The sequence below is a fragment of the Leptodactylus fuscus genome, chromosome 6 (assembly GCF_031893055.1).
Source record: "Leptodactylus fuscus isolate aLepFus1 chromosome 6, aLepFus1.hap2, whole genome shotgun sequence".
NCBI lineage: Eukaryota > Metazoa > Chordata > Amphibia > Anura > Leptodactylidae > Leptodactylus > Leptodactylus fuscus.
In genome coordinates, this window is record NC_134270.1 from 60,241,427 (window position 1) to 60,267,250 (window position 25,824).

At 42.6% G+C, this 25,824-nt stretch overlaps 1 protein-coding gene across 1 annotated transcript in view; it reads right to left on the bottom strand.

Annotated features, from left to right (window-relative positions):
• The window catches only part of ROBO3 (roundabout guidance receptor 3), a 290,365-nt gene extending 274,560 nt beyond the window's left edge, over positions 1 to 15,805 (bottom strand). Inside the window, exon 1 of the mRNA XM_075280067.1 lies at positions 15,643 to 15,805. Within this exon, the coding sequence (XP_075136168.1) occupies positions 15,643 to 15,805 (163 nt within the window). The remainder of the gene's footprint in view (positions 1 to 15,642) is intronic.
• Positions 15,806 to 25,824: the final 10,019 nt, after the last annotated feature.

Consider the following 25,824-nt stretch of genomic DNA (forward strand, 5'->3'; position numbering starts at 1 on the left):
GTAAGTAAGGACAGAATTCGTGTATCGCTGGATTCCAGTAAGCATTAGACAGTGGAAGAGGCCAGGTCCTCGAAAGCATAGAGTATTTAAGAAAAGGAGTAAGCTGATCCTGTGGGATAAGTAGTCTGATCATTATCTCAAGGAGAGGAGTGTGAGATAAAAAGTAGATCAGATCTTTTGGATCTGGAAATAATTTCATGCTATGCAAGTATAATTATAGACATAACCTCAGAAATACTGGATATGACTCTATGGGTAGCAGATTCCACAGTAAATGAGCAGAAGCTCCTTCTAAAGGGCCACCAAGCTGCCACTTAAGCCTTGGACTTCTTGCAGAGATACTGAAATATTCATGTTCATTCACACTGAGGCAGAGGACTGTGATGCGCGCTGTGCATGAGATCAGCCTCATTGTCCTGCATCTCCGCATCTGTGTGTGAGAATTCATTTCTCTCTTCATGTTACAATCTATTTTTCCAGACATGCAACAGCCTGATTCTCCCAGCTGTCACTTCTGCTTCCCTTCCTGCCCTTGACATGTGCAGTTTTTATAGGAAATTATAACTTTTCATTATCATTCGCAGAAATGGAAATTTCATACCTGTATGTCGTGAGCATGGCAGCAGCTGTACTGAATAAATCATATAGCAACCACGTACCTTCTTGGGAAAGGGGGGTCTTATAACTTGACGGAAATAGCTTTTTATGTATGCATGCACACTCCATGACATTTTCATTGGTGGTTTTATAGTTTTAGGTGAATAAACAGCATCCAGTCCATAATGAATTTTGTAACTTTTTTCTAATCTAGTTCCTCATCATTTTCAAAATTGTGTACGTAAAGGTCGAAACCCATCCTGTATTTTACAGCTGAGGGGTTGTTACAATTGTATCCAACCCAGGTGTTCTTTAAGCCAAACCTCAAACCACTTTAAAGCTAAGGTCCCATGTAGCAAAGCACAGCAAATAAATGATGCCGAAAAAATGTGTTGGAAACACATCACAAGTTTTTCATTGCGATTTTTCCTCTGCAGACTTTCTGCCCCTATTATATCTAAACGGAAAACGATAGCGCTTCCACGGGTATAATTGACACGCTCAGATTTTCAACAAATGTGAGGATTACCCAGAATTCTATCCACTTTGTAGGTACTGTAGAACACAGTGTTTTTTGTCGCAATCTTTATTGCCGCGACCAAAACGCTGCATTTTCACAATATATGGCCCCTGCCTCATACTACTAAAATTGCACTGGATTGTTTCCAGTCAGCACATAACTCAGCAAGATGGTATTTATATTAGGAAGTTTTTCCAATTACTAGTATTTCACATTTTGGGGGAATTTATTTAGACTGATGTTCTGTATGTGAGTTTTAAAGAAGGCCCTGGCTGGTGTGAAATATGCCTGAGTTATTAAGAATTAAAGTCTTTGCCGGTCAGGAGCCGACATAGCTTTCAGGTATAACTCATTCCAGCTAAAATGTCAAGACAAAGCATCTCCGTCCTGGCCTACATTGGTCTTCTGCCCTGCTCCAAAACGTGGCGAGCGGGGCACAGTGGCACATCTTTGGCGCAAGAAGAGGTGTAGAAAAACTGGTGTCAATAGATTAGTAAATTTCCCAATTATGTCAGCCCCGGCACTGACACAATGATACCCCCAAGGCATACCATTGGCTAGCTGCTAAGGTAGAACCACACACATAGTGAACAGTGAAAGTAGAAGGTCTGATTGGTCAACAGTCCCAGTTAATTTTTTCACCTCCGAATAATGGACAATAAAAAGCTCCGTCATACACAGTCCAGACAGTATATCAATGAAAAAATGAAGGGCCCAAATGTCATATTTTTCCATATATTTACGTATGATCATTTGTTAATGATACTGAAAACTATTGACAACTCATATCTGCTAGCTGTTGCATTTCAGTGAGTGCAGAGCTTCTGGACAGACTTTAACATTGTATTACCACTGTATTATAAAGCTAAAAGTTGCTATTAGAGCAATGTTCTCCGCGCAATAACTAAACTTTTCTTACGTTATGCAGATTAGACTGATTAATGCACACACACGTATTTTCCTGTAGGGGGCCCTCTTTTTATTCCTATATCTGCATTTGATGACATGAACAGTTGTCAAGACTTGGTTACAACTAAAATAACCTGATTGTGAAATGAGGAGTTTGACAGGTATCAGCAATGTCTCGATGAAGATGGAAGGAGTCCAGACTTCTTGTAAGCGGACTTGACTGACAATTCTCATTTGTAACTTCAGACGTGACAGTATTCTAATCCAGACTAATAAATAGGATATGCTAATGATTATTTACAGCAGAAGATGCTGCCACTTCTAATAAAACCAAAATATGATTTCCATCTAGAATAAAGCTGAAGATTTAACACTGTACTTACCTCCATTTCCAGATACTAAGTATCTATGAAATATTATACACTCATAACATAACTGGCACCATTAGAAGTATATATCAACTAGACTTAGGCCCAGTTCACATCTGCGTTCGGGGAGTCCGTTTGGGGACCCCCCGAATGGAAATCTGTCCACATAAAAAAGAGGTTACCATAGAAAACCCGCGGACCCCATAGACTATAATGGGGTCCGTGTGATTTCCGCTCGGATTCTGCATGAAAAATGTGGAGATAAAAGTGCTGCTTGCAGGTCTTTACTCTCCGCATATTTCATGTGGATAGGGGAACGGAATAGCCCGAACATAGATGTGAACTGTGCGTTACACCATGTACCTATACAACAGGTTACTCGGGGAAGACTTTGTGTTTTCAGGAGCTCACATTCCACTGTCTCTTTGTCCACACTATGGACAAGTGAAAAAGAATCCAATTCCAGCTCCGTAACACTAGGTTCACACCGTAACACAGTAGTATAATTTCTCCATTGTTCAGGTCCGTCTGAGCTGAGACCGATGTAGAAGTTTTTCCTCTACCAATTTTCAGATGGAAATTTCGACAAAGCCTCCACGTACACTCTAGTGCAAATATGACCATAGCCTTAGGGGCTGTGAAGAAAAAGCAGCACAATATTCTTGAGTTATCTCTCATTATTAAAGCATATTAAAGCATATTAAGCATATGAATGTTGAAGTCGGTAGCATGAGGTTAGCACAGATTAAAGAGTGAACTCTTGTGTATATATATGTATATATACTAGCTTCTGTCTGCCATTTCGTCTTCGTGTTGTTGGCATCGATGATTCGCCTGCTCTGGCGTTTTGGCTGCTCTAAGGGCTCGTTCACACGGGGCAAGAGGGGGTGGATTTTGGCACTGAATCCACGTCAGGATCCGCACCCTCATAATGGAGGTCTATGTAGACCGCTAGCTTACTTCTTCTGTGAGTGGCATGTTGCTGCTCACGGGAAAAAAAAGCGAGCTGCCCTTTCTTCAGGCGGATTCTGCGGCTGATTCAGCCCTGTCATCTGCTTTGCGGCAGCACCCTCCGGAGTAGACCCATTCATTTGGGCCTACTCTGGAGCGGGAAGCCAGGAAGCTTCCTGTGTCACAATCAGCACCAAAATCTGCCAATCTGCGCCCCGCGTGAACTAGCCCTTAGAGCCGTTTGACGTCTAACTTACTCAATCCTCCTCATCTCTGGTTGAGGAGAAGTCTGTTGACTTCTGGTTACCTTTATAGCTCTCGATTTTTGAGATTTACGTTTTCTTGGCATGTTTAAAATTGGGAAACTGCCAATTTGGATTAAAGGGGTTTTCCCATCTCAGTGTCTCAGCATGCTGCCTGGAGTGTCTGCTTCTCACTTCCTATATTTCTCTCCCCCCTCGTCTCTCAAGCTTAACAGGACACAGAACACTTATGCAGATAAGATAATATGCAGATGCTTGTACAGAATGGACTCAATGTTATCTGTGTGTTTACATAGAGAGATAACAGACCAGGCTTTATAAGCAAACTGCAATTAGCTGAGAGACTGCTGCTGGCAAGAGCAGTTTAATATTAGTAAGATAGTATAGTATATTAACATAAATTCATAATGGTTGTAAAGCCATGTCATTTACTGGGATAAAAAATATCCTATGTGTTACTTCAGGTTACAAACTATCTATGTGCCAGATTTCATCCAAATCCATTCAGCCGTTTTTTTCATGATTGAGTAACAAACATCCATTTATTAGGATATATACAATTTATGTCAGGTAATGCAGCTCAGCCCCATCAAATTTAACACTAGACACCGACGATAGGCAAGAATTGTATTTCTTGACAAGGCTATCTATAAGGTGTTTATCCTCAACCATAATTTTCAAAGCATTTGACTGCTATAAAATGCCTGCCTCCAATTTTTTCATTTTTAGGAATACAGGTTGTACACACTACTTCTAAATTCATATATGTTCTTATGGCTTACACTTTCTTATAACCTCTCATGGTGGTCTAGAGAGGAGTCTGCACAGTAGCCGATGAGAGCAGATGGTCCTTGCCAGTCACTTCCTACAGAGCTCCAGGGGGCACAGCTCTCATTACTGGTCTGTGTCTATCTAATGGTCTGAACCTTCATTTATGCACTTACAGCTTAATTAGTGAGTTACATATAACACCCCCCTGACCACAGTGATAGGAAATCCGTAACCACACCAATGTCAAAAGCCCCAGTCAGTGTCCACCTGAATGACAGTGGACATATGAAGAGAAAGAAGACAGAAAACTGCAAACATGAGATTATAAGAACTGCAGAAAAATATATACTCCAAGCTACTGATTTTAGCACATGGACTGAAAAATAGACCTATTACGGACAATGAGTAGGGTGGTGAGTAGCATGAAACATTGACCAAAAAGTTGAACATATGTGAGAACCAAGACCCCACCAGAGGGCAGTGTGCTTCACAATAAGTTTAATACACTCCAGTACGGTCTAGGTTGTAAAGTAAACTTGTGATGCTGTACAGCTAAGGGCACATAAAAAAGGACCTGAAAATAAAACTAAAATTGTAAAACAAAAAGAAATAGTTTTAGTCATGAGACAGAGATTTCTAACATGTAATTTAAGGATTAGAGATGAGCGAACAGTGTTCTATCGAACACATGTTCGATCGGATATCAGGCTGTTCGATGTGTTCGATTCGAATCGAACATCACGTGACAAACTCCCAAAAAATTTGATTCCCTTCCCACCTTCCCTGGCGCTTTTTTTGCACCAATAACAGCACAGGGGAGGTGGGACAGGAACTACGACACCGGAGGCATCGAAAAAAATCGGAAAAAGTCATTGGCTGCTGAAATCAGGTGACCTCCATTTTAGACGAATAGTGGATTTCAAATCTGGGTCATATGAGAATGTGAACTTTGTGACTAAGAGACATGGATAGCTGTACAGGCAGGGATAGCTAGGGATAACCTTTATTTAGGTAGGAATGTTATTAAAAATAACTTTTTGGGGCTCTGTCGGGTGTGTAATTGTGATTTTTGTGACATAAACTTTTTCCCATAGGAATGCATTGGACAGCGCTGATTGGCCAGAGTACGGAATTCGACCAATCAGCGCTGGCTCTGCTGGAGGAGGCGGAGTCTAAGATCGCTCCACACCAGTCTCCATTCAGGTCCGACCTTAGACTCTGCCTCCTCCGGCAGAGCCAGCGCTGATTGGCCGAAGGCTGGCCAATGCATTCCTATGGGAATGCAGAGACTTAGCAGTGCTGAGCCAGTTCTGCTCAACTACACCGTGTGCCGGTCAGCCTAACTGATATAGTAGAGCCGAGTGTGCACACTCGGCTCTGCTACATCAGATGTAGCAGAGCCGAGGGTGCACTAGAACCCTTATGCACACTCGGCTCTGCTACATCAGATGGGCTACATCAGATGTGCACACTCGGCTCTGCTACATCTGATGTAGCAGAGCCGAGTGTGCACACTCGGCTCTGCTATATCAGATGGGCTGACCGGCACATCAGATGTAGCAGAGCCGAGTGTGCACACTCGGCTCTGCTAAATCAGATGGGCTGACCGGCACACGGTGTAGTTGAGCAGAACTGGCTCAGCACTGCTAAGTCTCTGCATTCCCATAGGAATGCATTGGCCAGCCTTCGGCCAATCAGCGCTGGCTCTGCCGGAGGAGGCGGAGTCTAAGGTCGGACCTGAATGGAGACTGGTGTGGAGCGATCTTAGACTCCGCCTCCTCCAGCAGAGCCAGCGCTGATTGGTCGAATTCCGTACTCTGGCCAATCAACGCTGGCCAATGCATTCCTATGGGGAAAAGTTAGCTTGCGAAAATCGCAAGCTGACAGGGATTTCCATGAAATAAAGTGACTTTTATGCCCCCAGACATGCTTCCCCTGCTGTCCCAGTGTCATTCCAGGGTGTTGGTATCATTTCCTGGGGTGTCATAGTGGACTTGGTGACCCTCCAGACACGGATTTGGGTTTCCCCCTTAACGAGTATATGTTCCCCATAGACTATAATGGAGTTCGAAACCCGTTCGAACACTCGAACAGTGAGCGGCTGTTCGAATCGAATTTCGAACCTCGAACATTTTAGTGTTCGCTCATCTCTAGTAGTTAATGTATAATAGACTTTAAAGGGACTCTGCTGCAGTGCCCGAGCTCTAAGGGGCTGCTACGTAGCCATTACTTGAAGTGTATTTTGGCACAGAAAATGCATTGAAATCCAGGTGACAAAAAATGCTGTGTGAACAAGCCCTAAGAGCATGATTAAGGTTACGAAATCTGTATTATAAAAAAAACAAAAGAAGCAAAACGACATCAACAGCTGCCTTTTATAGGGCTCCAATGACAACTGAAATAGGTAGGGGGTCACCAGTAATTCATGGGGTGACATATTTGAAGCCAAGCATGAAGCTAAGGGAAGAATATACTAATCAGCCCTTTGATTTACAAAGCTTAATACAAGCAGCTGAAATAATAGTCTCCATTTCACAGGATATGTACATTGTGATGATGTGGGGGAGGGGAGGTCATTAACATAGATTTACCGGCTTGCTATAGATTGTTGATTAGAATGGAGTCAATCTACCACACCGACAGTGCCCAATGCCGCCAGTCCCCTCCGCCAGTGAGGACTGATCACAAGGGCTCTCCAGCACAGACTGATTGCTGTAGCTCATTTCAATGACAATCCCCTAATCAGGCACTGAGAATCGACGATCGGTAAACATGCGAGACGCCGGTTTATCTTACACGCAAGTAGTCATTTTATTTCAATCACAAAGTGGTAAGTGAGGCGTAAATGTCGCCCTGGAGTGTGGCGTAATGTGATGAACTGAGGGGAGCAGCCACAAGAGCAATTTGTAAAGATTTCATTTTAGATCTGTAAATATAAAAATCTTTTTTTATTCTTCTGTTAAGAAAACCCAAGGTGCTCCAGTCTCCAGAAAGGCTTTAGTGAATTAGTATGTCTACTAACCCCACAGCGTGAATTAGACAGACCTCATAACTACCGTAGTAAGTGGAGGTGGAACAACATATAATAATATTTAATTCTGAACGCCACTTCCATTATACCTTAGGAAGGAGAACATTGCTACCGCATAAAAGTGGTTGTCACTGTTCTGTCCTAAGAAATAGAGGTAAATATCAAAGCTGCACCAGCACAAATGAATATAAGGTCACCTTCACCTGTCCGTGTTCTGGTCAGTATTATGCATAAGCATTTGGAAGCCAAAACCATGAAGAAGAACTGCAAATGTCTCCATTATACTTTTTCACTTTATATAATCCACATTTGGCTTTAGCTTACAAATACTGATGCAAATACTGAGTGGACGAAGGAAAAAGTGGAAGGGGCTCATACTTACCTGTAGGCTTCAGAGCTAATGTTGCCTGTGGCCTACAAGTCATAAAGAACCAGGTCAAGGCTCTTCATCTTCCCAATTCTTCAATACAACTGTATATTTAATAGCCACAGCTGCAAAATTGGGGAGAACCGGTGGCATCCCATCCCTGGATATGCTAGAAGTCCAGGGAGGTCTTTCCTCACAAGTTACAGAACTTAAAGGGCCTGCTGCTACAGGATACATTCAGAGGTCTTGTGGAGTCAATGCCTTGATGGATCAGAGCCGTTTTGACAGCATAAGGTGGACCTACACAATATAAGGCACGTGGTTTCAATGTTATGGCTGATCGGCATATACATAATTACTAGAATACTGCCCCCTATATCCAATAATATAACTACTCTTATATTATCTTTGGGTGCAGTGTTGGAGTATATACATTTATACTAATAAGACCATATGTTGGATGTAACTTGAACAGGCCATGAATGACATCAATAATTCACCATAAGGGTTGTGCAGTCAATGCTCACAGGTATCTACAATAGATTTATACCAATACTCCATACTTGTCAATCTTTGGCTCAAATAAACTGACATTTGACCCTGATCTTTACCTCAAAGGTAAGTATAACATATATATTATTTAACATCTACCCAAAGGAGCTCTGCTATGTCTAGAGCCTGAGACATCTTTGTTAGGTCACAAGACCTGCATTCTGTTGCGCTTCTTAGATATGATTTTTTTCGTACATGCCAATGAAAGAAATGTACTGCTCCGTGTCCGAGTAGCTGTCCTGGCAGCGAAAGGGTTAACAGGTGGCTGATAAAAAGAAAGGAACAAAAGCAAAATCAATATTTCCTGCAGTTCAGCCTGCAAAGAAAATGTTTCCAAAAAGGTCACTGGAACGGTGAGATCTTGTTCAAAGTAATACAGAGATGGAGGCTTTTCCTCACCATGGTCCATAAAGAGCAGGGAACAAGTTTATTGTTCTGCCAAGGAAAAGGGCATCTAATCTGGGTCAGGGTGGAGTGCGGTGGTATCCACATCACTGTCAGTGTTTCATGAAATGCCAGGTTACAGAGTGGCTGCCACTCAGCACAGATACAAAGATTTGGGGGTTTATCCAAGGGTCAGGATTTGAGCATTTCTTAATACCCTAGTTGAAATGGATATTGATCTTGCTCTCTTCTCAGACAGATGGGAAACAAAGGACTTTGTAAATCAAAGACTGCTGGTTAACCATAAAAAGTGAGAGAATCTGAATGAGAACGTTGGAGGGGTGAACAGAAGGCCGGAAGTCATGACATGTCCTACCATAGAGAAAACATATAACAACCAATCTATTCTGCTGTCCTGACCAAGACTGGGCAGGTTAAAACAACCTCCTCTAGATCATACTCCTCCTAAAATACTCTGTGCTGCTGAAGAAACATTCCTCTTTTTCCTGGGTAACTCTCAATTTGCGACACACTTTGTGTGGGACAAAGACATAGTTATGGCTGGGGTATTCTCATCTGGACATGGATAGCCAGATCTACAGGATATGCCAAAAACACTCCAATAGATGTGGGTCCCAACAGGGTCCCGAGGGCAGAGGCTGCCTGCTCAGTTATTTTCAGAATTCCTATAGAAGTGAATACAGAGATTTCAGCCATCTCTCCATTTGCTGTGGCTGCAAGATGTAGTCAGGGGGCCCCTGTTTTCAAGATAGATGTGGCTCCCAGATGGTATATCCTCTGGATGTAGCCATAAAAGTTCAGAAGTGCAGTTGTCTGCATGTTATAGAGCAGGAAGAGTTGAGCAGATTTTTCTCTTGTTATACTTAGGAGTCCAGTGGGCAGTCTCATTAATTTACTGTCTAGCCTCTTTGGGCATACAAAAAGAGATCAGAACCATTCATTCGATTACTAGGCACAGAAGTGGAATGAATCAGTGGCGTAATGATCGTGGTCGCAGGGAGTGCGACCGAGCCCGGAGGGGTACAGGGCCCGTGGTCAGCTAGAAATGGCCGTGGCCCTGAACCTTAGTGGTCAGGGAAAAACTTGTTCCCTGACCGCTATACATATTATTAATGGAAAGGAGCCTGATTGTGCCCCTTTCCATTAAATGCCAGCCCAGGTGAGGTGTATAAAATTTTTTAAAAAAAATACTTATACTCTCCTGTCCTGGGCTGAGCATCCGCTCTGGGGCTCTTCCTGTGGTAGATGCTAAATCCTAGTGGGCTAAAGAACCTTTGATGACGTCATTCACTCTAGGAAGGGGGTAGAGGGCCCCGGACAAAAGTTTGCACCCAGGCCCACAAGGCTTTAGCTACACCATTGGAGGCCTCCTGCACACAACCAAAATGGATTTACACTCTGCAAATACTGATGCGCAATCCACACAAGAACATGTCTGCATTGCATCAGCATGTCATCTGCATTCATCCTATTTGATTTCCTACACTGGTCTGTTCCACAAATGTGGTCAAATAGGACATGCTCCATAATTTGCAATCGGAATAACTTGAATACGGCATGGATACACGGCCACTAAAATTGATAACGGGACCGTACTTTTATCTGCGGATAAATACTACGTCGTGCGCATGAATCTGCTCAGCACCTCCTGCTCTATAACATACTGCCCAAAGAACAGATGACATATTCCCCTACTTTCCTTTAATCTGTCCTAGCCTCACATTACTGACAAATCTTGCCTGCAAAGAAAAAAAATTACATAAAATGTAAAGTTTCAAGCTGCTGCATGAGAAATGCCGTCGATATAAACTCAATATTCACAGAACTCACAAACTTCTCCGCCGTCAGAATGATAAAATTGATCAGGTTGTCTTCAGAATGAACATTTCTCAGCACAGAGCTGAGCACATTGATCCTGGGTAACATAATTACTGCTCCACTGAGTAACTTTACATCTCACTAAACTAATCTCAGAGCCGAAGCCTTTCTGAGCTGTAAATACAGGAATTCATGAAACCGTGAACAAAGAGCAGTCAGAATCAGCTAGATCCCCTGACTCTGAGACCTGAAGGGGTTAAAAGAAAAGGCAGAGATGTAATAAAAATGTAGAGAGATTTTCATGGCAGGAGTCAATAACAGTAATCATTGCATGAAGATTAGATTATGTCTAGCACAAGGCGCTGGTGGAGATATATATATATATATATATATATATATATATATATATATATATACACAGTGTTGGCCAAAAGTATTGGCACCCCTGCAATTCTGTCAGATATTACTCATTTTCTTCCAGAAAATGATTGCAATCACAAATTCTTTAGTATTATTATCTTCATTTAATTTGTCTTCAATGGAAAACCACAAAAAGAATTGTCAAAAAGCCAAATTGGATATAATTCCACACCAAACATAAAAATGGGGGTGGACAAAAGTATTGGCACTGTTTGAAAAATAATGTGATGCTTCTCTAATTTCTGTAATTCACAGCACCTGTTACTTACCTGAGGCACCTAACAGGTGGTGGCAATAACTAAATCACACTTGCAGCCAGTTGAAATGGATTAAAGTTGACTCAACCTCTGTTCTGTGTCCTTGTGTGTACCACATTGAGCATGGAGAAAAGAAAGAAGACCAAAGAACTGTCTGAGGAAAGCAAAATTGTGAGGAAACATGAGCAATCTCAAGGCTACAAGTCCATCTCCAAAGACCTGAATGTTCCTGTGTCTACCGTGCGCAGTGTCATCAAGAAGTTTAAAGCACATGGCACTGTGGCTAACCTCCCTAGATGTGGACGGAAAAGAAAAATTGACGAGAAATTTCAATGCAAGATTGTGCGGATGGTGGATAAAGAACCTCGACTACCATCCAAACAAGTTCAAGCTGCCCTGCAGTCCGAGGGTACAACAGTGTCAACCCGTACTATCCATCGGCGTCTGGATGAAAAGGGACTGTATGGTAGGATACCCCGGAAGACCCCACTTCTTACCCAGAGACATAAAAAAGGCAATCTGCCAAAACTTACCTGAGAAAGCCAAAAACGTTTTGGAAGAATGTTCTCTGGTCAGATGAGACAAAAGTAGAGCTTTTTGGGAAAAGGCATCAACATAGAGTTTACAGGGGAAAAAAAGAGGCCTTCAAAGAAAAGAACACGGTCCCTACAATCAAACATGGCGGAGGTTCCCTGATGTTTTGGGGTTGCTTTGCTGCCTTTGGCACTGGACTGCTTGACTGTGTGCATGGCATTATGAAGTCTGAAGACTACCAACAAATTTTGCAGCATAATGTAGGGCCCAGTGTGAGAAAGCTGGGTCTCCCTCAGAGGTCATGGGTCTTCCAGCAGGACAATGACCCAAAACACAAAATGGTTTGAGAGAAAGCACTGGAGACTTCTAAAGTGGCCAGCAATGAGTCCAGACCTGAATCCCATAGAACACCTGTGGGGGAGAGATCTCAAAATGGCAGTTTGGAGAAGGCCCCCTTCACATCTCAGGGGGGACCTGGAGCAGTTTGCCAAAGAAGAATGGTCTAAATTTCCAGTAGAGCATTGTAAGAAACTCATTGATGGTTACCGGAAGCGGTTGTTCGCAGTTATTTTGTCTAAAGGTTGTGCTACCAAGTATTAGGCCGAGGGGGCCAATACTTTTGTCCGGCCCATTTTTGGAGTTTTGTGTAAAATGATCAATGATTTGACTTTTTTTCATTCTCTTTTGTGTTTTTTCATTGCAAGTAAAATAAATGAAGATATTAATACCAAAGAGTTTGTGCTTGCAATCATTTTCTGGAAGAACATGAGTATTATCTGATAGAATTGCAGGGGGGGCAATACTTTTGGCCAACACTATATATATATCAGCTTGTGCTCTATGTCATGTATCTTCTACATATTGGTCAATACAATGCATCCAGTTCAGGTTGACTGTATCAGTTTGTAACATGTGCTAATGTTAATGTCACCACCAGAGGGCACTATAAAACTAATATTTCTATATAGGGAAGACATCACACCAATTTCCTATGATTCATCTCTACATCAATGGCTGAGTTGTTGATAGATCTCTCTGCGATGGTAGTAAAGTGTTCAGATCCACTAAACCAAAATGGGTTTTGTAGGTTTTATATGCAGGTTCTTCACTTTCTTCCAGACGTATACTTATTACCTCCAGTGTGTGTACAAATCAGATAGATTGTAAGCCCCATATTTTATATAAAGAACTAAATTTATGGGTATTAATAACACAGAAAAGAGACAATACTGTATTCGTATTGAGATGACAGCAGCTTTATTACCAAGGGTATATGGGGAAAGGGTATGTAATACCCATCTTGGCCAGTAGGGGTCAGTAGGATACTAGATAAAGCTATTATCAGTAATCTATTAGTTCACATTGCCAGTAAAACAGCTGTACAGGCATATGAGAGGTTTATGGCGTGTAATGTTCCCCTTTATGAAGCAGCGGGGACTTCTCTGACCACGCTGTATATATCATCTTCTGCAGTCAATGATCGGAGCTTAGTTGCCAGCCCTAAAGAAATCCAACTGTTCAAAACCTAAACCACAAGTTAACACCCCGACCCCACTATAAAGATGCCATCTATCTTCATAGCTAGGAACTTACCATACATGACATCGGAGTCAACAAAAGTGTAAAAAATCTGAAGAATAATTTTTGCAGGTCCTTTATGACTACTAGACCAGTATGTTTGACATCTACATTTGGGAAAATGTATGAGCTGACTGGACGCACGGCACGTATTGTATATATAGATTAAAAAACCATCTCACAGATTGCTCGCAGTCATTGCAGAATCAACTGGAAGAAAATTAATTTCACGCTCAGATCGTATATGGAATATTACAGCTACATCAGAGCCGTGGCTGAGGAGGGAATGAGGCGGGAGCCGTGTAATTCCGCATGCTAGATGTTAATAAGAAAATCTTCATTTCCATGACAGGAACAGAACTGAGAAACACCAGTCAGAGCTGGAGGCTAATGGAGGTGGGTTAATATGGACTGGAATGAGGGGTGTGCAGATATAAGACCCCATTATCAGAAGGATATCTTTCATCTTCTTATAACATTTCACCATGCTATGCAGGTGCACACCCAATCTATTCTACCCCACAAGGATTGCAATGATAAAGGACATGAAAAAAGATCCTATACCATATTATTGGCCTATAGATGGTGCAGCCGTTTTCACTTTTGATGTTTCTTGGGGGTTTAAGCACTTGGCAAATGTAATATAAAGTAACCATTATGAATCCCGGGAATCTTCCACACTTCTTATTACTCAACTTATTGAAGAACACCATAATCTTCCTCTCCTCAGCCTGAAATAGCTGATAACAGCGAGCGATAGATTGCATTCATCTTCCCTACTGTCAGCCTTTCTCCAGTCTAAAATGAGTGATGAGAGAACATAAGATGTATCAAACTGTATCGGAAATGAAGATAAAGAAGCCTTGTGTCCCTTTCATATGGTCATAGTAATGGGGGGCACAACTTCACCGCCAGCTTGTGCAGTTAATAGTGGTGGCCACAAGCTAGCAGTATTGAAGCATCCTAAGATGTATTATGGTGATAGCTAGGAGGGGAGTATGTTTTAGGATGGGGTGGAGAATAAACCCCTAGTAAGAAAGGGAAACCCTATGGTTACAGCACAGTATATACTCCATTACGCAGTCGTTTTAGCATAACAATCCATTATTATTATTTTCAGGCATGTGATCCCGAAGAAGGAGAAATAAACCCTGTAAGTTGCACGCTGCTCTACAATATAGTAAAAGACTATACTAAAAGACCTTCCTGAAGCAGAAGAAATCCTGAGATCAATTACCCACATCAGAGTAATGGAGTCTGACCCAGATATAGAAGGTGATAAAACCTCCGTAAAACAGAGTCGCGTCCTTAGTTACTCCTCCCCCAGACACTCCCACAACACGCTTACACACATGGCTCACGATAACACACGTGCATTTCCCAGATGATATATACAATACACAAAACTTATTTTAGAGCAATCAGTAAGTGAACAGACTCATCGCCGCTCTATTATGCCCACTCATGATGTATGGCGGTATTTTGGCGCTTTCCAGTGCTAGTTTGAGCTGCCAACACTGTGCTGATACTGTTCACATGATTTTATTGTCAAAAGTTAAAAACTTACTCCACAGTACATCATGTGTGCAATAAAAATCTTCTTCCCTCGTGTCTTAAGATGTTCCTGTATTGCCAACAAATGTTGATGTCATAAGAGCGAGTAATACACTGCACAACAGTTAGGCAGGTACAGTAGACTATAATATATATATATATTTATATATATATATATATATATATATATATGCAGATGTCATAGAACTGAGATTGTTAAGTACAGTAGGGCAGAAGTGTGTATATGGCACAAATTGCATGTGGTAGCATTATATAGGACTGCAGATAAAATCACACATCACATAATATCTCATTATCTGTACTCATTATCATCCTTTGTTATTTATGTTTTAACGGAAGACAGATCTACTACATTATCTATACTCTACACTGTATGTTCATTCAGCTCCGCTAAATCTGTACCTCATATAGGGCTCATTGACAATACAATAAGTAAGTTACTTATAGCCATGGGTTGCTGATCAGGCATTATAACTGCATAAATCGGTCAGTAATTCAATAAGCCATGACCATCAGTACTGCACAGATTTCAGGTCACGTGACTACAGAGCAGTACAGCAAGTCATTACAATCCTGACTTTGAAAGTTGACAAAATTCAGCATTACTGTTGTGTTCTCAGGCAATGGGAATAAACTCACAGTTTCCTAAAATAAAAATCTTATTGTTATGTTACATGTTTGTGCTCCCCCAATATATTCCCCAAAAACATAAAGAAGGAGTCTTACCATTGAAACTGGTCAGGTTGCTGAAATCGAAAAAACTTCCATTGAAGCCTGGAAACGTGGAGTTAAATTGGTAGAACAAGTCTGTGGAATTGGAATTTTCTCCTGGAATTGAGTCTGCAAAGAGATTCATCTGCAGTAGGGTTTTCAGGAGGTAGCGCAGCATGTTGCCTGCAAGCTCCTGGGGTCAGATGAACCCCTCTTTTTCCCAACCTGTGGGGGGGAGACAAAAGGATCTCTTTACTGGAGGATTATGGATGCAGCTGTGTAACCCCCGTTTCATACAAGAAGCGTACCCCACTTTCCGTTAGATAAGGTATCCCCAGAGTTAAAGACAGGGTGCCTCCTTATTTCCTAAATCTTCTATGCAAAGCTGATGAGCACCAGAGGGTTCCCCAATTAATAGGAACTAGGTGATGAGAAGGGCCCCCCCTTTTTTCTGCTCGATACCAGCATGTCCAGGCATCCGTCAGGAATCCTGCGGAATAACTTTGGATGTCTGTGTGAGCTCTGTGCTTCCAGTCTCCTGATCTATTCTCTCCTCCCTCTGTACTGACTCCAGTGATGCTGCGGAGGGAGTGTTCCCTGGGGGACTGATAGGAAAGGCAGAAACCAGGTGCTGGGACCAATAAATGTTTAATTATTGGATTAATAATGATCCCTGGGGGGGAGGCACACAGCCACTCTCCTGGTCATGCAATGCTACTGACAGCTCAGTGCTGCATCCCTCCAGCAGAGACAATGATGAGCAGAGCCTGCAGAAGAAGGAAAAGTTCCTGCAATGATCCCAGCTCTGCACTATTTGCATGCACAGGATACAGTCAATCCTCATGGAAATGCCTGGATAAGTGCAGACGGCTCCTACAAAGCTCTTTTCATGCGGATCTCTCTCCTCTGCTATAACATGTTCTCCTCACACTGCAGCTCCTCGCATTAAACCGCTGCTGCTGACACGAATACACAAAAGTTATCTCTTCTCTTTTATGACATAATGGGAATATCAAGCCCCAGCACTGAATATTCATAACCAAAAATCCCATGTTTTTTACAGCACTCCCCTATATTTGCTCAGAATACACAATCAGTTTATCCGGTGAGACTTTAATTTTAGCATTAGATAATTAATCTGAGATTTTTCATGCAAAGAACAGGATGAACTAATTCCTGCCCATAGAGGTCAGATGGAAGGTTTCAGCACATGACCGCATATGGATCACTGTTGTATGACGCTGTAATACGGTGTCCATAGAATTCTATGGATCACACTGCACCTCTGACCAAAAACAAAGATTTCATGTGAATCTGCCATGTTTCATTAGCTGTCATTACAGAAATATTCCCTCTTCGCTGAGGCTCCATGCATACGACTGTAGTTTTTGGGTACGTGCTACCCATTATTACAGGTCCATTATATGACCTGTGGAGGTCATGGGACGAAGCCACAAAATATAGAGCAGGTCCTATTACTGTCCATTTTTGGGGCTTAGTTAATCTACTATGTTGATAGGGTCTGTGAAAAGCACAGACTGTTTACAGATGCCATCCGTGTGCCATTGTTCAGTTTTCAACAGACCCATGTACAACTACAGTGCCTTTAAGCTGGGTTCACACGGGGTTTTTTGAACACGGAATTCGCATCAAAATCCAGCTCAAAAAACCGCCTCCCATTGAATTCAGAAAAAGAAGTTACATGCCCTTTCTTGAGACGGATCCCGTGGCGGATTCTACTGCAGAGTCTGTGGTGCGAACACTCCCTCCCGACTAGGCACATTGATTTGGGCCTAATCCGGAGCAGAATGCCGCAACTGGAAACCGGTGCACTGCACCAGCATCCAGTCGCGGCTAGTCATTTTTTGGACCGGATTCTGAGACCAAAAGACCCACGTGTGAACCCAGCTTTATACAGTAGCTTAAGGACTGCCTTTGTTCCATATTATTGATATATCTGCAAATTATCCATACCATTACTCTTTGTCCAGTCTTCTACAGCTTTGACCTTGTGTCAGTCTTCACTGCATTTCTGAAGTTCTAATTATGAACCAGTAAACATGGGATGAGCTGCAGACCCTTCCCAGATAGGCAAGTCCTATGGGTCCATTGGTCCAGCAGGAAGACACAGAAGAACATTAATATAGTGATCATATGAACTATATAGAATAAAATCTATGATGATCGTGATCACTACACCTAGGGCAAGGCAGTTTATTGCAAAAGTCCACTTAGTTAATAGACATGACTTGCTCACATCAATTACTCTGCATCCATGCCACACTATCATTGGGTAAAGGATATGCCATTAACAGTACACTATCCAACCAGGATTGCTGATGTGTGAAATAATTGATACCAAAATTTAGTGATATGGCGTGGCATTCTATGGCGTGGCATGGTAGGGGGCGGCACAAGTAACAAGGGCATTGTCCTAAGATAATAGTTTATTAATCTTAATAGAGATAAAGAATTCAATTAATCGTGATCTTCATCACCCAGCCCTACGTAAAAAAAATTATAGACAGTTTCCAATTTGTTTTATTGCAGACATATGAGCAATTCACACTCATTGTTGTCGCTATAGACACATTTTTTTAAGTACGCTTTGTATGGGAGCAGATAGGTCACATTGCATAGTCAATACAGTCTATTATGCACCTTAAGATACAATCAGTTTCCATGAGCCAGGCTTTCCGCTGGCATCTACTGAAACCAGGTCACTGCCAAGTGTGAGGTGCTGGTTATTGGCAAAAAAAAATCTGATAATAAAATCCCTGCAGTAAATTACATAGTAACACCTTGTCCCAGAGATTATATGAGGACGAGCTCCTGTATGGAAACATGTTATTTCCCAGTCATTTCAAGGGACAAAAAACGATCATTTGAGGAGGGAAGAAAATCATTTCTTCCTTAAAGATGCTCTTGTCAGGGATAAATTGCAAGTGATGGAGACTATGGGAGGTAGGAGGCTGATGAGAGTAAAGCCGGCTCTCATGTCCCTGCATACAAAACAGTATCATTAGAGGGATCATTCACAACTCCAGAGTGCAGAGAGAGGGTCCGGCATGTGACACGAGAACCTGAACGAGGCTGGAATTGGCTCCCTTTGTGTAGATAATTATCCAGTAAGACGCTGCGGCCACTTTAAAGTAATTTCTCTTCACTATCAATTCATGTGTTTGTATCATTATACTGCACCAGTCTGTGCTAGGTATAAGGAATTACACCGATAGAGAGTACATTTATAAATAAACCATCAACTGCAGCAATTCTATATCAACTGGAGCGCAGAGCAGTCTATATATTTGGCTCGAAATCAGCAAGTTATTGAAAATCTGATCTGGTGAATGATCGGCTCAGGACTGTCTCACAAACAGGCAAAGCTCTATGACATTTTACAGCATATTTTATACCAGGGATAGTTGTATATTGCTACAGTATATATAGCTAAATTAAGTGCAATGGAGCTTAAAATATGCAACATCTATTTTCCAGCTTCTATAGGATGACATTGACTTTTCCATCAATTGGTATTATGTAGACAATTTCTACCATTTTGGGTAGTAAAGGTACTAGACAGACCTTGGTATTTCCATAGATATCCCCTACAAACAAATGCTTTATACAGTCTGACTCTACAGTCATGTGTTACTTACTTCCAGGGTGCACTGCATAAAGTGAAGGTTATTTCCATCCTATCTGTGGATATGATAACGGGAGAGAAGCTGAGCTTTGTGCTATATAGGGTTATATTATTAAAAGGCAAGATTTATGAGTAAATCTGGTCCTAACACATCTACACCCTCTAGTGTGTTCTGCTTTGGACCCCCTCCAGTTTGCCAGGCATTGGGGTGAATGATGCCATCATCCACCTTCCAGAGCTTTGTCACCTGGAGAAACCAGGGAACACTGTGAGAATAATGTTCTTTGATTTCTCCGATGCTTTTAACACCATTCAGCCATGGCTACTGAGGGACAAGCTGGACCTTGTTGGAATGGACCATCACCTGTCCAACTGGATCCTAGACTATCTCACAAACCGACCTCAATATGTGAGAGCCCTGGACTGTGTGTCTGACACTGTGATCTGTAGTACGGGGGCACCACAAGGTACAGTTCTTGCCCCATTCCACTTCACACTGTACACTGCAGACTTTAGAAGCAACTCATCCAGCTGTTACTTACAGAAATACTCAGATGGCTCTGTAATAATAGGCCTCATCACTGACAGAAATGACAGGAAGTACAGATCTTAAATCGGGATTTTGTGGACTGATGCCAGCAGAACCACCTCGGGATTAATGCTGGGGAGACCAAGGAGATGGTAGTGGACTTCAGTAAGTGAAGAAGTGCCCCGATTCATCCAGGGACAGGGACAGGGTGTGCTCCTCAATAATAACCTTGACTGGGCTGATCACCTGGACAGAAAGGGTCACAGCAGGTTCTACCTGCTCAGGAGGCTGAGGGCCTTTGGAGTCCAGGGGTCACTTCTTAGGGCCTTTTGTGTGATAGCACTGGGCAGTACTGTCAGTGACCGACTGCTTCAACCTAAGTGTGAGAAGGAGCGCTATTGGAGGTCCTTCCTCCTAACCATGGTCAGACTACGTAATCTACATCAGGCAAAGTGAAGAGCACTCCACACAGAGAACTAAATGATCCTGAAGTTTTCTTTTTCTTTAGCTGCTATGACTCCTAGTATATTTCCCTTATCCGCTATTCTGAGCTTATGTATGTCCCCTTCTGTAATATATTACTGTTATTATCCCGTATCCATATTATCATGCTGCTGTAACACACTGAAATTTCCCCATGGTGGGACTGTTAAAGGATTATCTTACTTTATCTTATCTTATCTTAAATCCTAACAAGACTTGTAAGAACAACAGTGAGAGCTGCTTACCTTATACCCTACCCACATACAGTGATTGACAATCTTCTGTGTACACCCTGTGGTAAAGGGAAAGCTGTCAATCATTGGATGTTTAGGCAGAGTAAGCCGAATTCTCACTGTTTCTCTTATGTGTCCTTTCAGGATTTATTCTGATTTTTAGTCAGAAATCCTACTCCATATCATAAAGCTATATATCAAAAAGCTTCTCTTGCTTTTTCATATTTTGCTTTTAGATAAAGCAACATAAATCATTCTGACAACTTCTCTTTAAGTAGAATCTGAATCAGAGCATTTCCAATCCTTGTTTATACAGGATGAAAAATGGGGAACAATCTGCAAAAGGGTGACAGAAATGTGAGAGAAGTGAGAAGAATGCTGCGATACCACAAAAGTTCCACACTGCCTGCTACTGAACAAATGTGAATTTTACAATTCCGAAATCTGTAACTACACTACACATGTTAAAGCTACCTATACACCTTAAATAGTTGTTGAGTGAACATCTGTTTAGGTGACAGCTGTCACTCCTGACTCCAACATACATGTATAATCGGTTGAGCATGCAGGTGTGTAATGCTTGTAGGAGTTGCCACTGCATCTCACCCAGCATCGGCCATGGGCAGCAACTAGCCTAGGTCAAATCCATTTAGAGATACGGTGTTAAGGATTATTACTGGCCAGCAAAGTGATGAGCACCAGTTGGTCCAGTATCTGAGGACTACTACTTTTTCCTAGACATCTCCTCTACTACAGCTGCCACAGCTGAGACAGAGGATGGGACTAGCAGTGGCGGTAGCTGTGCCACCGATTAGGCCGAGTGCCTCAACCAATCTTCCCAGGACAACTCCTAGGCTGGACACCGAGGAGGGGGGCCTGCTGTGCTACCAAATGGTGGTGGTAGTAGTTCTCCCAGGGCGCTTCCAGTTGGAGAGGGGACCTGTCTTACCCTGAGCCACTGTGAAGGTGTTGGGAAGGACCCTGATGGTAATGAAGGAATGACCAGGAAGCAGCAGTGCAGTTGAAACACGTTTAACTTTACTTAACAACTGTAAACTGTGCACCATGCAGCTTCCAAGTGGGAGTAGCAGTCTCCCACTGTAAAGTTCTCTCCAGCAGAGGATACTGGGGGCTGTACTCCAAGGTAGGCTTTTCACGGGTCTGGTTACCTTTAGAGAGCCTTCCCACGGAGTAACACGTCGCGCATTCAGACACGTATACACGTGTCAGAGTGTGAGCGCTCAAAACAGATCCCATTCACTTCAATGTGTGCCGGCTTACGGGCGCTACACATTGAAATCAATGATTGATTTCAATGTGTTGTGTGCGTGAGCCAGCACACATTGAAGTGAATGGGATCTGTTTTGAGCGCTAACACTCTGACACGTGTATACATGTCTGAATTCGTGGCGTGTTACTCCGTGGGAACAGAGCCTTACAGTTTTTGGTTGCATTGTCTGAACACTGTCCTATTCCTTCACCTTGTTAATTGATTTTCCACCACACCCGTCTCCTTCACCTTCATTTCCCTCTGCTCCTCTAAGAGTTAAGTTTTGTTTTGCCCTGTGATTGACAGCCTACCTTCCTATCAGGTTCAGGGCTGGTTCTTCCTCCCTATTTATTCTTGACTCACATTCACATTTATGCTTGCTATTGCTTTGTGCATGCTAGCTTTTTCTCTTGCTGTTTATTCATGTATTCTGATTCTTGACCTCCAGCTTTCCCTATTGACTACTCTTTTGGATATCGATTTTGACACTGCATTGCTCGACTGTTACTGACTCCTGGCTAGCTGACCTCCCTTTGTTGTTGTTGTCGTCTTGTCTGCATTTTTTGTGTCATGTATATAGGAAGGGATCGTCTCCAAGTTGTCGCCTATCACTTAGGATAGGACCAGCAAGCAGGAAGGGACAGTGGGGGGTTTCAGACCAGGGCTCATTGTCTCCTGTGCCCCTTCCTCCAGGGTTCAGCAGCTACTGGGGAATTGTTGTCCTGGCAAATCCCTAAAAGTCTCCTTGCTATCTGGAACTTTCTAGGATTCACCATTTTCTACTGGCAATTAATTTCACGGTTCTCCTTAACTGCACCCATCTCTGTAATAACTAGAAGGATGTTAAGGCCAAGAACTGGAACCCTTAGCCTAGTCAGCCTTCCAAAAACTGAAAAAGGCTTTCTCATTTCTTTCTGTCATCAATTGTTTAGACATCACTAAACAATTCTTACTCATAGTGGATGCCGGAGCAGTAGTGTTCCAAATGGGTCCAAAGAGAACAAATTAAACCTGTGGATTCTTTTATGAATTGCTCTTTTATAAGGGAGCTACACATCCAGTTATTATCTACAGCAACCATAACTAACAAACAGTACAGAGTCTGAACCAACATCAAACCATGGGTGTTTTTTGACCTCTTCAGTATTCTTCTCCACTTCCAGCCTGTTGACAGGAACTTGATGGTGGATTCACTCTCCCATTATTTTGATCCCATTGACCTGATGGAAAAGCCACAGCATATGACTGATCCTGTCCAAATAATTGCTATATCCCCAGATCAAGTGAAACACAGTTCTCCTACAAAGACCTTTGTTATTGTTGCCAAAAGTTAGCAAGTATTGTCCTAGGTGAACAACTGTAGGCTCGCTGGTCACTCTGATGCCATAAAACCCTAGATTTAATTTCCCATCACTACTGGTGGCCTATCCTGTCTAACGGTATATGAGAATTTGAATTTCCTTTAGCACTTAGTCTGCTCCAGCCACAACAAGGCATTCGTCTGCTTCTTATGCTAAGCACTCTGAGGAGTCTAGTTGTTCCTTTTCATTTTACATGGTTCATGGACCACCTTCTTGGGTTTTTCTTTCTGTCTCTGCTTCATCTGAGGAAACAGTAGCAAATTCCAGCTACAGGGACCTTCTTCAAATCTGCCATCAGACTTCTGTGGCTTCAAGTGGCTTCACATATGAAGAAAAATGCAACACGGCAATGTGGACCACCTCCTCAAATTTCTCCAGGTGACAAGATCTGGCTATCCTCCAGGAACATGTTTGCTCCCTGTTTTCATTGTCCCTTCAATGTCCTAAAGCAGATTAATAGTGTGATATAAGTTATGCCTTCCTCCTTTTTTGTCCATATAACCAGTTTGCTTCAAAGCTTTTGGTTCTTAGTTGTTTCTATAGAATCCCCTTTCTGTCCTTGCTCTTGTTGGCCCAGCTAAATTTGAATTGAAGAACATTCTGGATATCAAAAAGGTTTGGGGAAAATTTTTCTGATTGGCTGATTGGTTTTGGTCCTATCGAGAGTTTTTAGGAGCCTGATGAGAACATCAATGCGCCGGCACCTTCTCAGGAAATTCCATTCTAAATCCAAAATGTGGAAAAGTGGAGGAAGGGCACTGCATCGATGGCAAGAGCCAATGCCATGTCTCACCTCTCCCAGCCATCTTCTTGCTCACACTGCATGGACCTAGGTGCTGCAGGGTCCTAGTCCTAGCACCATGCACACTATGTCTTATTTTTAAGGCTAGAGTGCACACCGAAAGTTTGTGTGCACCGATCACCATCCATAATTTCCTGGCAACTTTCTCTGTGGGCAGTCGAGTAAGCAATCTGACCGCTTAAACCCCCATCAATCTTTAGCACAGGATTGTTTTGGCCCAGTTGTGAACGAATCCTATTAAGGTATTATGTGAACTTTGTGTGTTTGTTTTGTATAGAGGCTTCATTTTATTTTTAGCATAACAATAACTATCTGTACCAAGCGTGATCGAAACTTATATGTATTGCACCCTTTCAGAAATTATTTGCTTTCCTTCATGGAGTGTCTCCTGACAAATTTGTGTCTCAGATTGGCTAGATAGACATCTCCCCTTATCTAACTATATAGACATAAGATTGCTTTTACTATACAGAGAAGTGTCTTATACACAAACTTTTAAAGAATGGTGTGTTTCCTTCTCTCTTGGATATTGTACAAACTAATACTATTGAACAAAGAAACTGGCTGAGTAGCTAGCAAAAAAGACATGAGATTATGTCTTAAGTCACAGGAAAACCTCCCGATCCTCTTTGTGGGCATCAATGGAAGCTCCAAAGATGGCAGAATGGGACTGGGGGTTCAACTGTATTCACTAAGGCTTCGGCTGCTATTCCTGCAGCTGTATTCAGGATCGGTGGCGGTTTGAGCCATCAGACTCCCACCCATTAGAAATGTATCTTCTATCTTACGGATAGAAGATAAATATGGTTTTACACGCGCTCCCATTGAAGTGAATGGGAAGTGTTTAGAAGCGCTCGCGTGTACGGCTCGGAATGAGCCGAGCGCTTACGCCGTGTGAAGGGGCTAGAGATGAGCGAACACTAAAATGTTCGAGGTTCGAAATTCGATTCGAACAGCCGCTCAATGTTCGTGTGTTCGAACGGGTTTCGAACCCCATTATAGTCTATGGGGAACAGATACTCGTTAAGGGGGAAACCCAAATCCGTGTCTGGAGGGTCACCAAGTCCACTATGACACCCCAGGAAATGATGCCAACACCTCTGGAATGACACTGGGACAGCAGGGGAAGCATGTCTGGGGGCATCTAACACACCAAAGACCCTCTATTACCCCAACATCACAGCCTAACAACTACACACTTTACACACTCAATACCACCTCTCTGACAGTAGGAAAACACCTTGAAACATGTGTATTTGGCACTTGCAGTGAGGAGAGCTTGTCACCAGCAGTGAATTTGGCCCTTGTAGTAAGTTGAGGTTGGCACCAACATTTATTTTGAAAATCAGGGTGGATTGAGCCTCTAACCAGCAGAGTTTGGGCAAATTCATGGTGGAGGGAGCCTCTAAAAACCCCAGTTTGGGCAAATTCATGGTGGAGGGAGCCTCTAAAAACCCCAGTTTGGACCAATTCATGGTGGAGGGAGCCTCTAAACAGCCCAGTTTGGGCAAATTCATGGTGGAGGGAGCCTCTAAAACCCCCAGTTTGGACCAATTCATGGTGAAGGGAGCCTCTAAACAGCCCAGTTTGGACCAATTCATGGTGGAGGGAGCCTCTAAACAGCCCAGTTTGGACCAATTCATGGTGGAGGGAGCCTCTAAAAACCCCAGTTTGGACCAATTCATGGTGGAGGGAGCCTCTAAACAGCCCAGTTTGGACCAATTCATGGTGGAGGGAGCCTCTAACCAGCAGAGTTGTGGGAAAACAGGGTGGAGGGAGCCTCTAACCAGCAGAGTTGGTGGAAATCAGGGTGGAGGGAGCCTCTAACCAGCAGAGTTGTGGGAAAGCAGGGTGGAGGGAGCCTCTAACCAGC